At 38.6% G+C, this 15,784-nt stretch overlaps 1 protein-coding gene across 16 annotated transcripts in view; it reads right to left on the bottom strand.

Annotated features, from left to right (window-relative positions):
* USP8 (ubiquitin specific peptidase 8) overlaps positions 1-15,784 on the bottom strand; it is a 78,351-nt gene that overhangs the window by 1,882 nt on the left and 60,685 nt on the right. For 10 of the 16 annotated variants that reach the window (XM_028850510.2, XM_015142210.3, XM_077938538.1 and 7 more), the window contains 7 exon segments: positions 13,379-13,465; positions 7,841-7,921; positions 7,232-7,494; positions 4,561-4,773; positions 3,798-4,008; positions 1,805-2,041; positions 661-803 (listed from right to left, as the gene is read on the bottom strand). In XM_028850510.2, coding sequence (XP_028706343.2) covers positions 661-803; positions 1,805-2,041; positions 3,798-4,008; positions 4,561-4,773; positions 7,232-7,494; positions 7,841-7,921; positions 13,379-13,465 — 1,235 coding nt within the window. 16 annotated transcript variants of the gene reach the window in all.

Genomic DNA, 15,784 nt, shown 5'->3' with positions numbered 1-15,784 from the left:
TTACAGTTCTCAATAAAAAAGTGCAACTTCCTTTAAAAAGCTTTTCAAAAAATCAACTCAAAGTTCTTGAGTTACATGGATTATGTGAAGACCAAAGAATCAGCAAAAGATCTGGTTCGTGTTTTAGAACGCTTGTCATTATTCCTTCTATTATAGGACTAGATCTGTTCCATCAATTGGAAAAATCTGGACAAAATTATCTCTGCACTTAATGGTATCATTAACATATTTTATTGTTAAAATACTTTAAAATTATAAATTTCATTTAACACAGAACTAAGTCTGTTGTGCTTTAGTCTGCTGTTTGAATGTTACATTTCATGTGCTAATTTGCATTTGAATTATACGGTAACATTTTTATACATTTTCACTTGATGCTTTGTAATTTAAAATTATATCTGAAATGCAATATTTTATTTTATAGAAACTGAGTCATAAGGAATTACATGAAATGGTGGTACTGTCATTTTGCTCTGATACTGACAACACTGAGGTGAACTAACGGTCTCATTTCTGCTTTATTTTCCTAGATCTACTGTAACCAGATAATTGTCCTTTGTTATGTACCCATGGCAGGTAGTACAACAAGTATAAATTACACAGGACTTAAAATTCCTTCATTTAATTTCACTGAACAGGAAGAAAAACTTTCCCCTTTACCGTTTCAGATGCACTAAAAGTACAGGTGGTAACTTCCAGATTTCTATCTTTTTTAGAGAATCTCGTCGAGCTCTGCAATGACTGCAGTAAAATCTGTTGTTATCTGTGAGTTTTTCTTCTTTGGAAAATAATCTAAGGCAATCCTGGCAGAAAAAAACAAGTAGCAGATCAGATACCCGTTAATTCGTTTCTTCAATACTGTCAGAGAGCACCTATTTAGTCAGTCATTCTGCAGGCACCAGTGATTCAACACCAATCTACACAAAAGAGTTCCTGCCTTCCCAAAGCTTGTGATCTAGTGAGGAGCATAGACAAGTGAACAATGACAGCACAGAGCGTGGTGAGTGCTACCTACAGTGTGTTGTGATAGGACCCAGGAAAGCCCCTAACCTGGTCCATCAGGGAAAACCTGTTGGAAGAAATGACATTCTGGAGGTACTTTAAAACTAAAGGTATCAACAAGCTTTTAGATAAGAAACATTGTTGATACATGGAAAACAGGATATTTATTTGATATCCCCATGTAAAGCAAATGCTTACCAAAAGTATGCCTAAGTTAGTCAACAGACAACTCTCCAAATTAACTTTTAAAACTTTTTAAAAACATTAACAATCCTGAAAGAATATTTAATAAAGGCATCTTTAAAAAAGAAATTTCTAATTCTTTCTAATCTACATAGGCCTAATTATAAAACAGAATTTATGTTGAGTTTTGCCAATAACATTTTTTTTTTGTTTTAAGACAGAGTCTTGCTGTGTTGCCCAGGCTGGAGTGCAGTGGTGCGATCCTGGCTCACTGCAAGCTCCACCTCCCAGGTTCATGCCATTCTCCTGCCTCAGCCTCCGGAGTAGCTGGGACTACAGGCGCCCACCACCACGCCCGACTAATTTTTTGTATTTTTAGTAGAGACGGGGTTTCACCATGTTAGCCAGGATGATCTTGATCTCCTGACCTCGTGATCTGTCTGCCTTGGCCTCCCAAAGTGCTGGGATTACAGGCGTGAGCAACTGCGCCTGGCCGAGTTTTACTGATAAAATGTTTATAAGGGTAAAGACCAGAAATAAATTGAATAATATACATCTCTATATCCATAAAAACAGCATTTTTATCCAATACATCATTTTCTCTCTATCTTAAACTTACCTGTAATGTACATTTACTTGTGGATGCTAGCGGCAGAGACAAATACATGAAGGCCTCAAATGTCCTAGACTTTTTGTGACAGGTGAGGCACTGTACTGTAGATTTGAATTGACCCTGAAAAAGTGCAACAATAATAGACTCATTGAGCTGCTTGTGTTTCTGCCAGGCATGTTCTGCAGCTTTAAAGTCATCAAGATGTTCATTATTTTCTTCTTTATATCTCTTCCGATTATCAGCCTGGAAATAAGATTATTTAAGCTCTATATTAATATCTCAAAGACAACATTTAAATAGAAATTAAAAGAATAAAAGTAAATACAAACACTTCGCAGATTTAGAAACACCTGTAGTTCTCATAAAGGAGTTCTGATCTTATTGAGTGTGGCAAAAAATAATTCTAGCCAAGAATACCGAAAAAACCCACTTTATCAGAAGAATGTGACTTGTTGAAATTTCCCAAATTTTTATTTAAAAAGCTGAAAAGGGCCAGATGTGGTGGTTCACGCCTATAATCCCAACATTCTGGGAGGCCAAGGCAGGAGGACTGCTTGGGGCCAGGAGTTTGAGACCAGCTTGTGCAACACAGTAAGACCCCCATCTCTACTAAAAAAAAAAAAAAGAAAAAGTTAAAAGTTTGGTTTTGAGAAAAGATATCTCATATATAGCTGGGGACTAGGGCTACAACTGGACGGATATAATTTTGTTGCCCTAGCCTCATTATATATATATATATACACACACACACACACACACAGATATTTTTGTGTAGGTGTATATATCTGTTCAGTGGTTAAGAATGGTGACCCCAAAAGTATGTGAGATAAAAAGTGCTAAAAAGAAGTTGTAGTACAGAAATGGAGGGTGGTCACTGATGTATACATACATGCCTTTGTAACTAGTAACATGAGTCATTTGGTTACATGGATTCTTTTTTTTGAGAAAGAGTCTCACTCTGTCACCCAGGCTGGAGTGCAGTGGTCACTGCAATCTCGGCTTACTGCAACTTCCGCCTCCCAGGTTCAAGCAATTCTCCTGCTTCAGCCTCCTGAGTAGAATACAGGCACATGCCACCACGCCCAGCCAATTTTTGTATTTTTAGTAGAGATGAAGTTTTGCCATGTTGGCCAGGCTGGTCTCAAACTCCTGACCTCAGGTGATCCACCAGCCTTGGCCTCCCAAAGTGCTGGGATTACAGGCATAAGCCACTGTGCCCAGTCGAGTAATTCTTATTTTAGAAGGATGTATAAGAATAAAGGCAGGCCGGGCGCGGTGGCTCAAGCCTGTAATCCCAGCACTTTGGGAGGCCGAGACGGGCGGATCACGAGGTCAGGAGATCGAGACCATCCTGGCTAATACGGTGAAACCCCATCTCTACTAAAAATACAAAAAACTAGCCGGGCGAGGTGGCGGGCGCCTGTGGTCCCAGCTACTCGGGAGGCTGAGGCAGGAGAATGGTGGGAACCCGGGAGGCGGAGCTTGCAGTGAGCTGAGATCCGGCCACTGCACTCCAGCCCGGGCGACAGAGCCAGACTCCATCTCAAAAAAAAAAAAAAAAAAAAAAAAAGAATAAAGGCATGTGCCACTTTCAGCAAGGGACTAGGAAAAAGAAAAGAGTAAGGATATGTACAATAACATATACATATTATATATGTGAAATTATATAAATATACAGTAAAAATGCTGAAACTCATCTTTTATAAGATCATTTATGATTTTACTTTCACATACATGTGGGTCACAAACTCCAATAACTATTGTAACATTTGCAAATTTCTCAGCAATACTGCTTGCTAACTAGTAAATGCCAGCTGTACATGCTTCAAACACTGCACTTACCAGTGTTTCATAATTCTCTCCCACAGCCACTGTTTGAATGAACAAGCGCTGGGCTATCACCAACTAGAATTTTAAATTGCTATGAAAATAATAAAAATACAGTGCTACTGAGCAACCCTAAAGAGTCTCTGCAACTTAGAAAAATCAAATTTCTTACTTTATTTAGATCTTCATGGAGACCATCCATTAGGAACAGAAGCAATTCTTGTGAATCTTGCTGACTGTATCCTGCAAACTGGTCATTGATCTTCCCAATGGTGATTTTAAAGTCTTTTGGACTGATATATCTATACTGTCCTGTCCACAGGGCTTTCATGATTATACCAAATTCTTCTGCCACTTCACCTTTATGCCCCAACAAATTTGACCTGTGCAAATAAAAGTTACAAAAGACAATAGGAAGTTTAAAAGTTCAGCAAGGTACAGTGGATTCTTGATGTCAACATGAAATTATTCACATACTGTAGCCCTACACCAAAATGCTTGCTTATTCACAGGTTTACCACCAGATTCACTTCAAAGGTCCCAAAATTCAGGTGTTGCCCATGTGACAGGATGAAGAGATGGGGCCTTTACAGAGGTGCTAAGGCCATGAGGGCTCCCCTCCCTGGAGAATAGGATTAGGTGCCGTTATTAAGGGGCTTGACAGGAGGAGGTTGTCCTCTTGCCCTTCCACCTTCTACCATGTGAGGATGCAGCAAAAAAGCTCACCAGATACCGGCACCTAGATGATGGCCTTCCCAGTCAAGAACTAAGAGAAAATAAATTTCCATACTTTACAAATTACCTAGTCTCAGGTATTTTGTTATAGCAGCAGAAAACTAATGGACTAAGACAGTAAATATAGTTAGATCATCCTTTTAGCATTATAAAGCATCATTATTTAGGATTACAATGCAAAAAGTATGACATTTATTTACCTGTTAATATCATCCTGATAACAGTTTCGGTTGAAATAATCAGCCAAATGTGGAGCATTACATAGGCACTGCAATATTGAGTTCATATAACAAGTATTTCCTAAGTTACGAAGTCCAGTAAGAGCTGGTCCAGAACCTCCAAAAACAGGATTGAGGTTCCGAATCTGAGAAGCAGAAAGCCTTGAGATCTCAGCTTTAGGATAACATGTTGGCCTGAGGAAGAAAAAAAGGATACAAGATGTCTTAAAATGCTGAGTATATGAAATTGGGGTTCTATACTATAAATGGCGGCCAACTGTAGCACCTGTACCACAGGCATTTTGTAAACAGTTGATATGTTAACTCATAAGATGCTGGGCCTTCCAAGACATTTCATATTTAGGTTAACATTAGTCATATGACTAAGGTCTCTCCATGAAACACATCCTTTAACCTCTGAATGTGGATCATGGTTCTTAGAGACACCATGAGATAGATTATCTCGCTTCTCATGAACTAGGAGCTCTAGTAGAGAAGGCTCTTTTCAACTCCTTTAAATGATCCTTGGAAGTTTGGCATTATCAAATGTTTGAACTCACCCAGAATGCCAAACAAGGAAAAATTAAAAAACAACAACAAAAAAACGTGGCCAGGTGCGGTGGCTCACGCTTGTAATCCCAGCACTTTGGGAGGCCGAGGTGAGCAGATCACCTGAGGTTGGGAGTTCGAGACCACCCTGACCAACATGGAGAAACCCCATCTCTGCTAAAAATACACAATTAGCCGGGTGTTGTGGCACATGCCTGTAATCCCAGCTACTCGGGAGCCTGAGGCAGGAGAATGGCTTGAACCTGGGAGGCGGAGCTTGCAGTGAGCTGGAGATGTGCCATCGCACTCCAGCCTGGGCAACAAGAGTGAAACTCTGTCTCAAAAAATAAATAAATAAATACCGTGGAGTAGATATCAAGGGAAGCAGAGGTTATTTGGGTACTATTACTTAAATTTTAGAGTGTTGACTATCCACGGATGGCTAGTCAAAAAATACAGTTCCAGCTGGGCGTGACGGCTCACGTCTATAATCCCACCACTTTTGGGAGGCCGAGGAGGGCAGATCACCTGAGGTCAGGAGTTGGAGACCAGCCTGGCCAACATGGTGAAACCCTACCTCTACTAAAAATACAAGAAGTAGCTGGGCATGGTGGTGGATGCCTGTAGTCCCAGCTACTCAGAAGGCTGAGGCAGGAGAATCGCTTCAGGAGGCAGAGGTTGCAGTGAACTGAGATCAAGCCACTTACTTGAGCCTGGGTGACAGGGTGAGATTCCGTCTCAAAAAAAAAAAAAAAAAAAAAAAAATTCCTTAGTTGCACTAATCACGTTTCAAAGTAGCCACAAACCATAGTGGACAGTACAGACACAGAATATTTCTATCACCACGGAAAGATCTGCTGGACAGTGCTGGGGCAGAGAATGCCCTCTAGACTTCTGTAATATGGTGTTTTTTATTTATATGTGGAACTACTAGAACTGCTGAAGCATAAGGAAAATCTTAACTGATAGGTCTTTTTTCTTTTTTAATCAATCCTTAATGTTCTTCCACCCCTAAAAGTATACTGAGGACAGATTAAACTATATTTCAATCAGCTCTTCTTTACATGCACTCAGGTGCATGTACTCATGTGTTTTTTCTGTTCAATATACATAAATACATGAACAGCAAATGATAGTCCTTAAAACACTATCAAATTAACACACTTTACTAAGAACGATGATTCAAGAAGAAATTAAATCTCACTAGTTATTATAATGAACCCTAAAATCTGTAACAAGATTAACAGAATTTTTAAAAGCTCCTTCGAATACCTAGCAGGGTAAGTTCTCAGGAGGAAAAAATTTCAACTTTCTTAGGATGTGTTACTAACGAGGCTTAAAAGACAGCCTAATTAAAATTCCTTAGCAAATACAAATGTATAATAAATGGGGGAAAAAAACCCATTTATTTATACTTCCACCTATTTCCCCCTTCCTCCAAGAAAGTAAAGATTAGAAGTGGTACACACACTTTAAAATCATCTCCTCATAGCCCTATCAGTCATAAGCTAAGAGGATTCCAAAAGGGACGAAGCCAGAAGTATAGCTAAATAAAACACTATTTTGGGAAACTTAACCTACTGGTCACTATTTGTAAACAGAATAGCAAAAATACAATGAAGGAAAAAGGAACAGAATAAGGATTAGAGGCTGATATACTAAAATGCTTGTTATTTTAATACTGTAGGAAAACTTCACTCACATTACTGGCTAAGGGAAAAAAAAGTTTGGAACTTGAGTGCTGCAACAAGGCAAGCTCAATAATCCTGAAAATTATGGTCCTCAAAGGGAGATTCAGGGACCACAGGAGGTCTATGAAAAATGTGAAGGTACTCTGGCATAAGGCTGTAAAACATAACAATGATTTTATATCTACATTAACACTTAAAATAATCCTCTCTGGTATGATATTAAGTGAGCACTTGGGAGAAAAACCAACAACATTTTCTCTATTCATTTGTTTTATTCTGTGGTAAATAATAATGGCTGGTATAGCCATCCACAGAAATTTCCAACTCCCTGACACTAACATGCTGATAGATTCAGAGTAGAAATTTTGAAATACAGCACATTATTTTAGTTCTAGGAGTTAAGATAAACGTACTTGTTTTCTCGATTAACCGTTGGAGTTACTGTTGGCTTCCTCTTCTCTTCCTCCTGAATAGCCTGGGTTATATCTGGGGAGGAGTAGGAACGCTTCAGTTTGGAAGGTTCCCTATCCCGCTCAGCAGGAATCTGTGGCTTGGCTTTATGAGTTGGAGGGGTGGAAGGAGGTGCAGATGAAGGAGCCATTTCCGGTGGGTACATATGAACAGTGTTGGTGGGTGAATGATAATAACGAAAGGTTCCAGTGATTGGGTCAAGAAACTTAGATGGAAAAGAAAAAAAAGAAACAGGTCAAAAAACAAAAATAAGCATTATATAAACAAATTACTCCAAAGTATTCTGCTAAATTTACTTCTGGATTAAAATAATTTGAATAAAATGGTGATAAACTTCAAAATAAATTAAGGTTTTAAAGTAATACACCATTTCTAAATGATAAATGCCAGAATGCTCATATATTGTAGCCAGCATCTCAGGTTGGGTATTGAGAAATCTCATAATGGAGAAATGGAATTGCCTCTGCATTACAGAAGATGTAAAACAAACAAATTTTAAAAACATTTTTTAGGAACACAGTGGCTACTTCATTGCTAATTCTGACTTTTACCTTGGCCCAGCCTGAAGGCAGTCCTGGTACAATCCTTCCCATTTCTTCACTTCGTGCTCTTGTCAAAGGTTCTCGTTGAGCCTAATTAAAAAAAAAAAAAAAAAAAATCGTTTTTTTCAATTAAATTTTGTCATATAAAAACTTAAGCCACTTGTACCAAAGAATCAAAAAACCTTGCCTTGGCTGCCCTTCATATTTTAAAAGACAGATTCAGAGATGAAAAAAAATTATATTTTTCTCAAAGTCCAAACATGACTATACCAAGGTGTAGAGGAGTATGTCTAAGCCTGTAATGATAGCAGGTGGCGAGGTGGAGGTAGATGGCCTTCTGTGGTAGTTCACGGGGAGGAAGACAGTAGATCCAAGCAAATAAGAAAGGTTACTTTTTTTTTTTTAAATTTTGCATTTCAAGGTAGTTTAGTCAAATTTTTTTTTTAGTTTTCCACAGTAAATGATTACATAAAATATAAACCTAATGTATTCTTCAGGACTGAGTGTGCCCTTTCTCTGTATGCTAAGAGGTGTAAGTAGAGAATAGATGATATAGCATCCTAGCAAATGAATATTCACAAGAAAGGCTACAAAATTTCATTATCATGGCTTATTCTAAATCTACCTAAAGTCATCTTGCTCTGCTAACATTTCTTCTATATTCATTCATTCCACAAAATACTGATGAAATGTTATATAAGTAAAAACAAACCAATATATTGAGGCATCAACCTCAATATAATTGAATATGATACTTTCACTTCCTTTAAAAAATTATTAATAGAAAACAAAAACACTTGATGAACCACCCATTTCTATTTTTATATTCTTCATGTCTTAAAATATATACATTCTAGGCCAGACAGGGTGGCTCATACCTGGAATCCAGCACTTTGGGAGGCCAAGGCAGGAGGATCTCTTGAGCCCAGGAGTTTTGAGATCAGCCTGGGCAACATAGAGAGAACCCATCCCTACAAAAAAATTTTTAAAAATTACCCAGGTTTGGCCAGGCACAGTGGCTCACGCCTGTAATCCCAGCACTTTGGGAGGCCGAGGCAGGTGGATCACCTGAGGTCAGAAGTTTGAGACCAGCTTGGCCAACAAGAGAGTAGAAACCCCATCTCTACTAAAAAAAACAACACAAAAATTAGCCAGGCATGGTGGTATGTACCTGTAATTCCAGATACTCAGGAGACTGAGGCAGGAGAATTGCTTGAACGTGGGAGGCGGAGGTTGCAATGAGCCGAGTGTGCCACTACACTCCTGCCTGGGTGGCAGAGCAAGACTCCGTCACCAAAAAAAAAAAAAAAAAAAAAAAAGCCAGGCTTAGTGGCATGCACCTGTGGTCCTAGCTACTCAGGAAGCCAAGGTGGGAGGATCGCTTGAGCCCAAGCGGTCAAAGCTTGAGCCCAGGTGGTTAGGTGAGCTATGATCATGCTACTATACTACTGCCTGTGACAAATTCTGTTGAATACAAACGTAATAAATAGAATCTGTGTGCTGGAAAAAAATTCTGTCAAAACGAAGGCAAACAGCACAACTAAATATCCACATACAAAAAGATGGATTTAGATCCTTACCACACTGTATATAAAAATTAACTTGAAATGGATCATAGATCTAAGGACTAAAACTAAAACCTTAAGAAGAAAACAGGAGAAAATCTTCATTACTTTATGACTTTGGGTCAGACAAAATGTTCCTTTGATACAATACCAAGAGTACGATTCACATGAGAAAAATACGACAGAATGGACTTCCACAAAAACTTTTGTGCTTCAAGAAACTCCATCAAGAAAATGAAAAGATAAGCCACATATTGGGAGAAAATGTTTGCAAATATCATTTATTTAAAAAATTTTTAGAGATGGGGTTTCACTACATTGCCAAGGCTGTTCTGGAACCCTTGGCATAAATGATTCTCTTACCTCACTCTCGCAAGTAGCTGGGTCTGCAGGTGTGTGCCACCACACCTAGGCTTATACTGATTATGACCTTATGGATTTCAAAAACACTGCCATCAAGCATTTAGCACAGTCCTAGAGACATAGCGGTTGCTCAGCAAATACAGTAAGTTTTAGCAGTGAGTAAATCTTGAGAAGGCTGAGCCTTCTTAATACCTGAGAATTACTTTAAAATGTTATTTAATCAATACTTGGTTGTCTGTGGCATTTTACACAGAATGAGTGTAGAGTGGATTATACAGTATGAGATTTAAGACAGCCAGAAGATACACTGAGTACCCTTGCTTCCTGAAGGGCAGAGATGGGGCAAGATGGTGGGTGGCCAACAAAGACAACTTTTGCTTTCCTTTCAATGTTGCCAAAGATCTGGGCTGTAGCTGGTGTGAAGCCTTGCTTAAAATGTCAGGACCAGTGGGAGTAACTGCGAACCTCAATTTTCACTTTCTGTTTGTTAGTCTTCACTTTGTGCTTCTGGTCATTTAATCCCTACTTTCTCTTTAAAAGGAACAGAAGAAGCGAAGGCGTGTGTATGTGTCTCTCTCTCTCTCTCTCTCTCTCTCTGTGTGTGTGTGTGTGTGTGTGTGTGTGTGTGTGTGTCTTCATTTTCTCTTATTGTTAACTCATTTTGACTAAGGCTTAAGTTCTTAATCTTTGTCAGGCTTACACATCTTAGGAAATTTTATTTTTGGTTCTTAGAAGAATTTTAATAAAATGTGTTTTTTTTGTTTTATTTTTTATTTTTTCATAGGTTATTGGGGTACAGGTGATACTTGGTTACATTAGTAAGTTCTTTTTTATTTTTTTTCCACAGGGAGTCTCACTCTGTCACCCAGGCTGGAGTGCAATGGCCTCATCTTGGCTCACTGCAACCTCTGCCTCCTGGGTTCAAGCAGTTCTCCTGCCTTAGCCTCCCAAGTAGCTGGGACTACAGGCGCCCGCCACCACACTCGGCTACTTTTTGTTGAGACAGGGTTTCATCATATTGGCCAGGCTGGTCTCAAACTCCTGACCTCAAATGATCCTCCCGCCTCGGCCTCCCAAAGTGTTGGGATTACAGGCATGAGCCACCGTGCCCAGCCATTAGTAAGCTCTTTAGTGGTGATCTGTGAGATTTCAGTGTACCCATCACCTGAGAAGTATACAATGTACCCTATTTGTAGTCTTTTATCCCTTGCCCCCAAGTCCCCAAAGTCCATTGTATCATTCTTACATAACATGTTTTTAGTGGGTTATGTGTTATATTTAGTTAATCTTAGATCTAAACAAATAAATTCTATAAATTATTTGACTTCTGTAGTTCATGAACATTTTTTTGTATATCAATATGTTTGTTGTTGCTGTGGCCCTTTAACTATTGCAGTCAAAAATAAGAAAATTGTGAATTCAGTCAGTCATTCTAGTCTTAATATATTTTATGTCATTTTTCCCCCTTTTGTTTGAGATAGGCTCTCACCCTTGTTGCCCTGGTTGGAATGCAGTAGCATGATCACGGCTCACTGTATCCTTGACCTCCCCAGGATCAGGTGATCCTCCCACCTCAGCCTCTCAACTAGCTGGGACTACAGGCAGGCGCCACCAAACCTGGCTACTTTTTTATATTTTTTTCTAGAGACAGGGTTTTGCCATGTTGCCCAGGCTGGTCTTGAACTCCTGGGGCTCAAGCGATCCACCTGCCTCAGCCCCTCAAAGTGCTGGAATTACAGGCATGAGCAACCATACCCTCACCCCCCTCCTTTTTTTCCCCTTTCTGTGGAGAAAAGGGGTCTTGCTATGTTGCCAAGGCTGGTCTCAGATTTTTTTAATGGCAAAATACAGCAGAATGACTTAACAAAAATTTAACATGTTAAATTCACACGGATTTAGATCGGATATGGAGTCGGTCCTCTGTATTCATCGGTTCTGCATCTGTGAATTCAACCATCCACAGATTCAAAATACTTGAAAAAAATAATTCTGGGTGTACTGAACATGTGCAGGCTTTTATTATTCCCTAAAAAATACAGTATAACATCTATTTTCATAGCATTTACACCGTGTTAGGTATGTAATCTAGAGATGATTTAAAGTATATAGGAGGATGTGTATAGATGATATGCACACACTACACCACTTTATGTAGGGGACTCGAGCATCCTCAGATTTTGGTATGAGAGGGAGGTCATGGAACCAGTCATCTACAGATACCAAGGGAAGACTGTATATATATCCCAGAGAAGACAGATCTATGGAGACAGAGAGTAGACTCAGGGTTGCCTGGGCTTTAGGGTAGACTAAATTGGGCATAGGGTCTCTTTGGTGTGATGGCAATCTTCTAAAATTGGATTGTATTAATGGTTTCACAACACTAAATTACTAAAAAAAAAAAAAAAAAAAAAAATCACTGAACTGCATGTTAAAAATGGGTGAATTTTATGGTATGCAAATTGTATATCAAGATCTGAAGGAAAAACAAAGTCAAAGATGTCTTCTTCTTTTTTTTTTTTTTAGATGGAGTCTCGCTCTGTCGCCCAGGCTGGAGTGCAGTGGCACGATCTTGGCTCACTGCAAGCTCCACCTCCCTGGTTCATCCATTCTCCTGCCTCAGCCTCCCAAGTAGCTGGGACTACAGGCACCCGCCACCAAGCCTGGTTACTTTTTTTTTTGTATTTTTAGTAGAGATGGGGTTTCACCCTGTTAGCCAAGATGGTCTCAATCTCCTGACCTTGTGATCTGCCTGCCTCAGCCTCCCATAGTGCTAAGATTACGAGTGTGAGCCACCGTGCCCAGCAAAGATGTCTTATACAAAGCCTATGTGTTTTAAAAATTGTGATGAAATACACATAACATAACATTTACCATCTTAACCATTTTAAGGTGCACTGGTTAGTGACATTAAGTATATTGCTGTGCCAACAATCTCTAGAACTCTTTTCATCTTGTAAAACTGAAACTCTGTACCTACTGAACAATAACTCCCCATTTCCTCTTTCTCTGGCTCTGACAACCACCATTCTACTTTCTGTCTCTATAAATTTGCCTACTTTACAAACCTCACAGAAATGGAATCACTCAGTATTTATCCTGCAACTGGGCTTATTTCACTTAGCAAATGACCTCAAGATTCATCCATGCTGTAGCGTGTCAGAATTTCCTTCCTTTTTAAGGCTGAATAATATTCCGTTATATGTACATATCCCATTTGTTTATGCATTCACCTGCTGATGGACATCTGGGTTGCTTCCATTTTTCAGCTATTATGAATAATACTCTAAGAACATGGGTGTACAAATACTTCTTGTTTGCAATTCTTTTGGGTATATACCCTGAAGTAGAATTGCTGGATCATATGGTAAGGGCAAACATTTTTTACTTTCATAAAATAAATAGAATATGCTGTCAAACTTTAAACAGGAAGACAAACTCTATTTCCTTTAGCATATAAATGGAGTGATCGTGTAAAAACAAAACACCAGCTACCAAAGATGGCAACGATCCCCTTACACTGTAGATCTCATGATAAAAGATGACAGTGTGGTACGATAATCACATAGTTACAATCCACGTTTGGTTTTTTTCCAGTGTTTTCCTGCAATGAACTACTTACTTTATTTCTTTCGGTATCGTCTGTATCCTCTCTAAAAGTTCCTGTCCTTAGAATTCCACTTTCTGGTTGTCCTTTAATCTTAAATGGCTGTAAAATTATTAAAATTACAGAAGTGAAAGAAAACTTTAACTTTCCTTCCAACATAAAGCTACTAGTTAACACAACCGAATCTATGAGACTGAAAATGTAAAAGGAGAAAACAAGGCCTCTGAAAATTTTATTATATTTTACTGTCACAGTCAAAATACTTAAAAAACTAAAGAACTCTGATGAATCAGTGAAAAAAAAAAAGATGAAAATCAAAGTGGATTGTGAAGCACTGGTTCACATTACATGGCCAAGTATAAAATGCTGATCATTAATGTATATTCCCCAAGACCTAATTTGAACATTATCTTTTTTTTTTTTTTTTGAGATGGAGTCTCGCTTTGTCGCCCAGGCTGGAGTGCAGTGGCATGATCTTGGCTCACTGCAAGCTCCACCTCCCGGGTTCACGCCAGTCTCCTGCCTCAGCCTTCCGACTAGCTGGGACTACAGGCACCCGCCACCAGAACCGGCTAATTTTTTGTATTTTTAGTAGAGACGGGGTTTCACCGTGTTAGCCAGGATGGTCTTGATCTCCTGACCTCGTGATCCACCTGCCTCGGCCTCCCAAAGTGCTGGGATTACAGGCGTGAGCCACTGCGCCCAGCTGAACATTATCTTTTACTTAAATATTATTATGATTTTGGTTACCTTGAAAGGAGTTGTGCTTCAAAAAATTTAAAGTATTCAAGAGAATGGAGAAATTAAGATACAGACCAATAGTCAAAAATGCAAAAATCTGTATTCATATCTTCTTATAACACCATACATTCTTTTTTTTTTTTTTTTTTTGAGGCCGAGTCTCGCTCTGTCACCCAGGTTGGAGTGCAGTGGCACGATCTCAGCTCACTGCAACCTCTGCCTCATGGGTTCAAGCGATTCTCCTGCCTCAGCCTCCCGAGTAGCTGGGACTACAGCGCACGCCACCACACCTGGCTAATTTTTTGTATTTTTAGTAGAGACAGGGTTTTACCGTGTTAGCCAGGATCATCTTGATCTCCTGACCTTGTGATCCACTGGTCTAGGCCTCCCAAAGTGCTGGGATTATAGGCGTGGGCCAACACGCCCAACCCATAGATTCTTTTTAAAAACTCATTTTAGTTTTATATCTTATTTTAAAATAACTCTACTAAAAACTTTAAAATTAGTGATAATTTTAACAAAATTTATTCTAGAATAAATTACATATTTCTCCTACTTTTAAAAGGAGCACACAAGGAATGCAATCTTAGATGTGTAGGAATATTTGGCATCTATATACTAAATGACTCCACAAATACGAATGATTTAAGTTCTAAAGACTGCATGCCTCTAGCATAGCAAGATGGAAAGGAAGTGGCTTTGGAATCTCACTGTCTATGTGATGATCTTAAGCAAATATTTAACCTCTAAACTTCAGTTTCACTTGTAAATTAAATACCTTATAGGATTATCATTAGGAGTAAATAAGATAATGCAGTGAAAATACCTGGCATATACTAGCTACCCAATGAATAATACTTAAATTGTATCTTGGAGCTCACATGTTTTGCTCTTCCTGTGAATAAAGTTAGAGCGTTTTAGTACATGGGCTTCATATCCCTAATTTGGGGTGTTTAGAAGGTTTTTGCATGGAAGCTATCTTTTTTAATAGCAGAGGTTACCAGATAGGTGTTCCCTGGATAAGAGCGGCTTGACTATGAATTAATTTTGGTAACATGCCTGAATGGTGTTTGAGAAGTATAGAAGTTAACATTCTGTAAAGATGGTATCCTGCCTTCCATTAGAAGTCATTTTCGCACTGCTAAAAATGTTTTTTCCATTTACATATATGTAAAAAGGATTGTAACTGTTCTTGGTATTATAAATACATACTTGGTGTTCAAAAGGAAAAGGCATTGTTAATGACATAATGAAGAGAAAAAGAAAAGCATGGCATTATTAGAGACTGAAAAAGAATAACAAAAAATGTCCCCTAAAATTACGGCTATCAATTTTGGGTGTGTAGCCAAGGGCAAAATTAATTGGGTTATTTGCCAATATTATTTGAATAGATAAAGCAAGAAAAAAAATGACACTGATGTGACCAAAAAATCATTATATGCAAAGATAAATGTTGGGCCATTTAGATGTCACTGATTTTGGATATATTCTAAACAGATATAAATTTTATCATACAAATATTGGCATCTAGTTCCCCCATACTGAGGAGATTATATTTCACTCTAGTCTTTCCATGATCATATATCAAACATAAAAATGAAGAATGTAACTATTTATCTCAATTATTTGAAATATCGCCGGGCATGGTGGCTCACGCCTCTAATCCCAGCACTTTGGGAG

Source organism: Macaca mulatta, chromosome 7 (genome assembly GCF_049350105.2).
Source record: "Macaca mulatta isolate MMU2019108-1 chromosome 7, T2T-MMU8v2.0, whole genome shotgun sequence".
NCBI lineage: Eukaryota > Metazoa > Chordata > Mammalia > Primates > Cercopithecidae > Macaca > Macaca mulatta.
The sequence above is the reverse complement of the archived record's forward strand: the minus strand, read 5'-3'. Positions and strand labels throughout refer to the sequence as shown.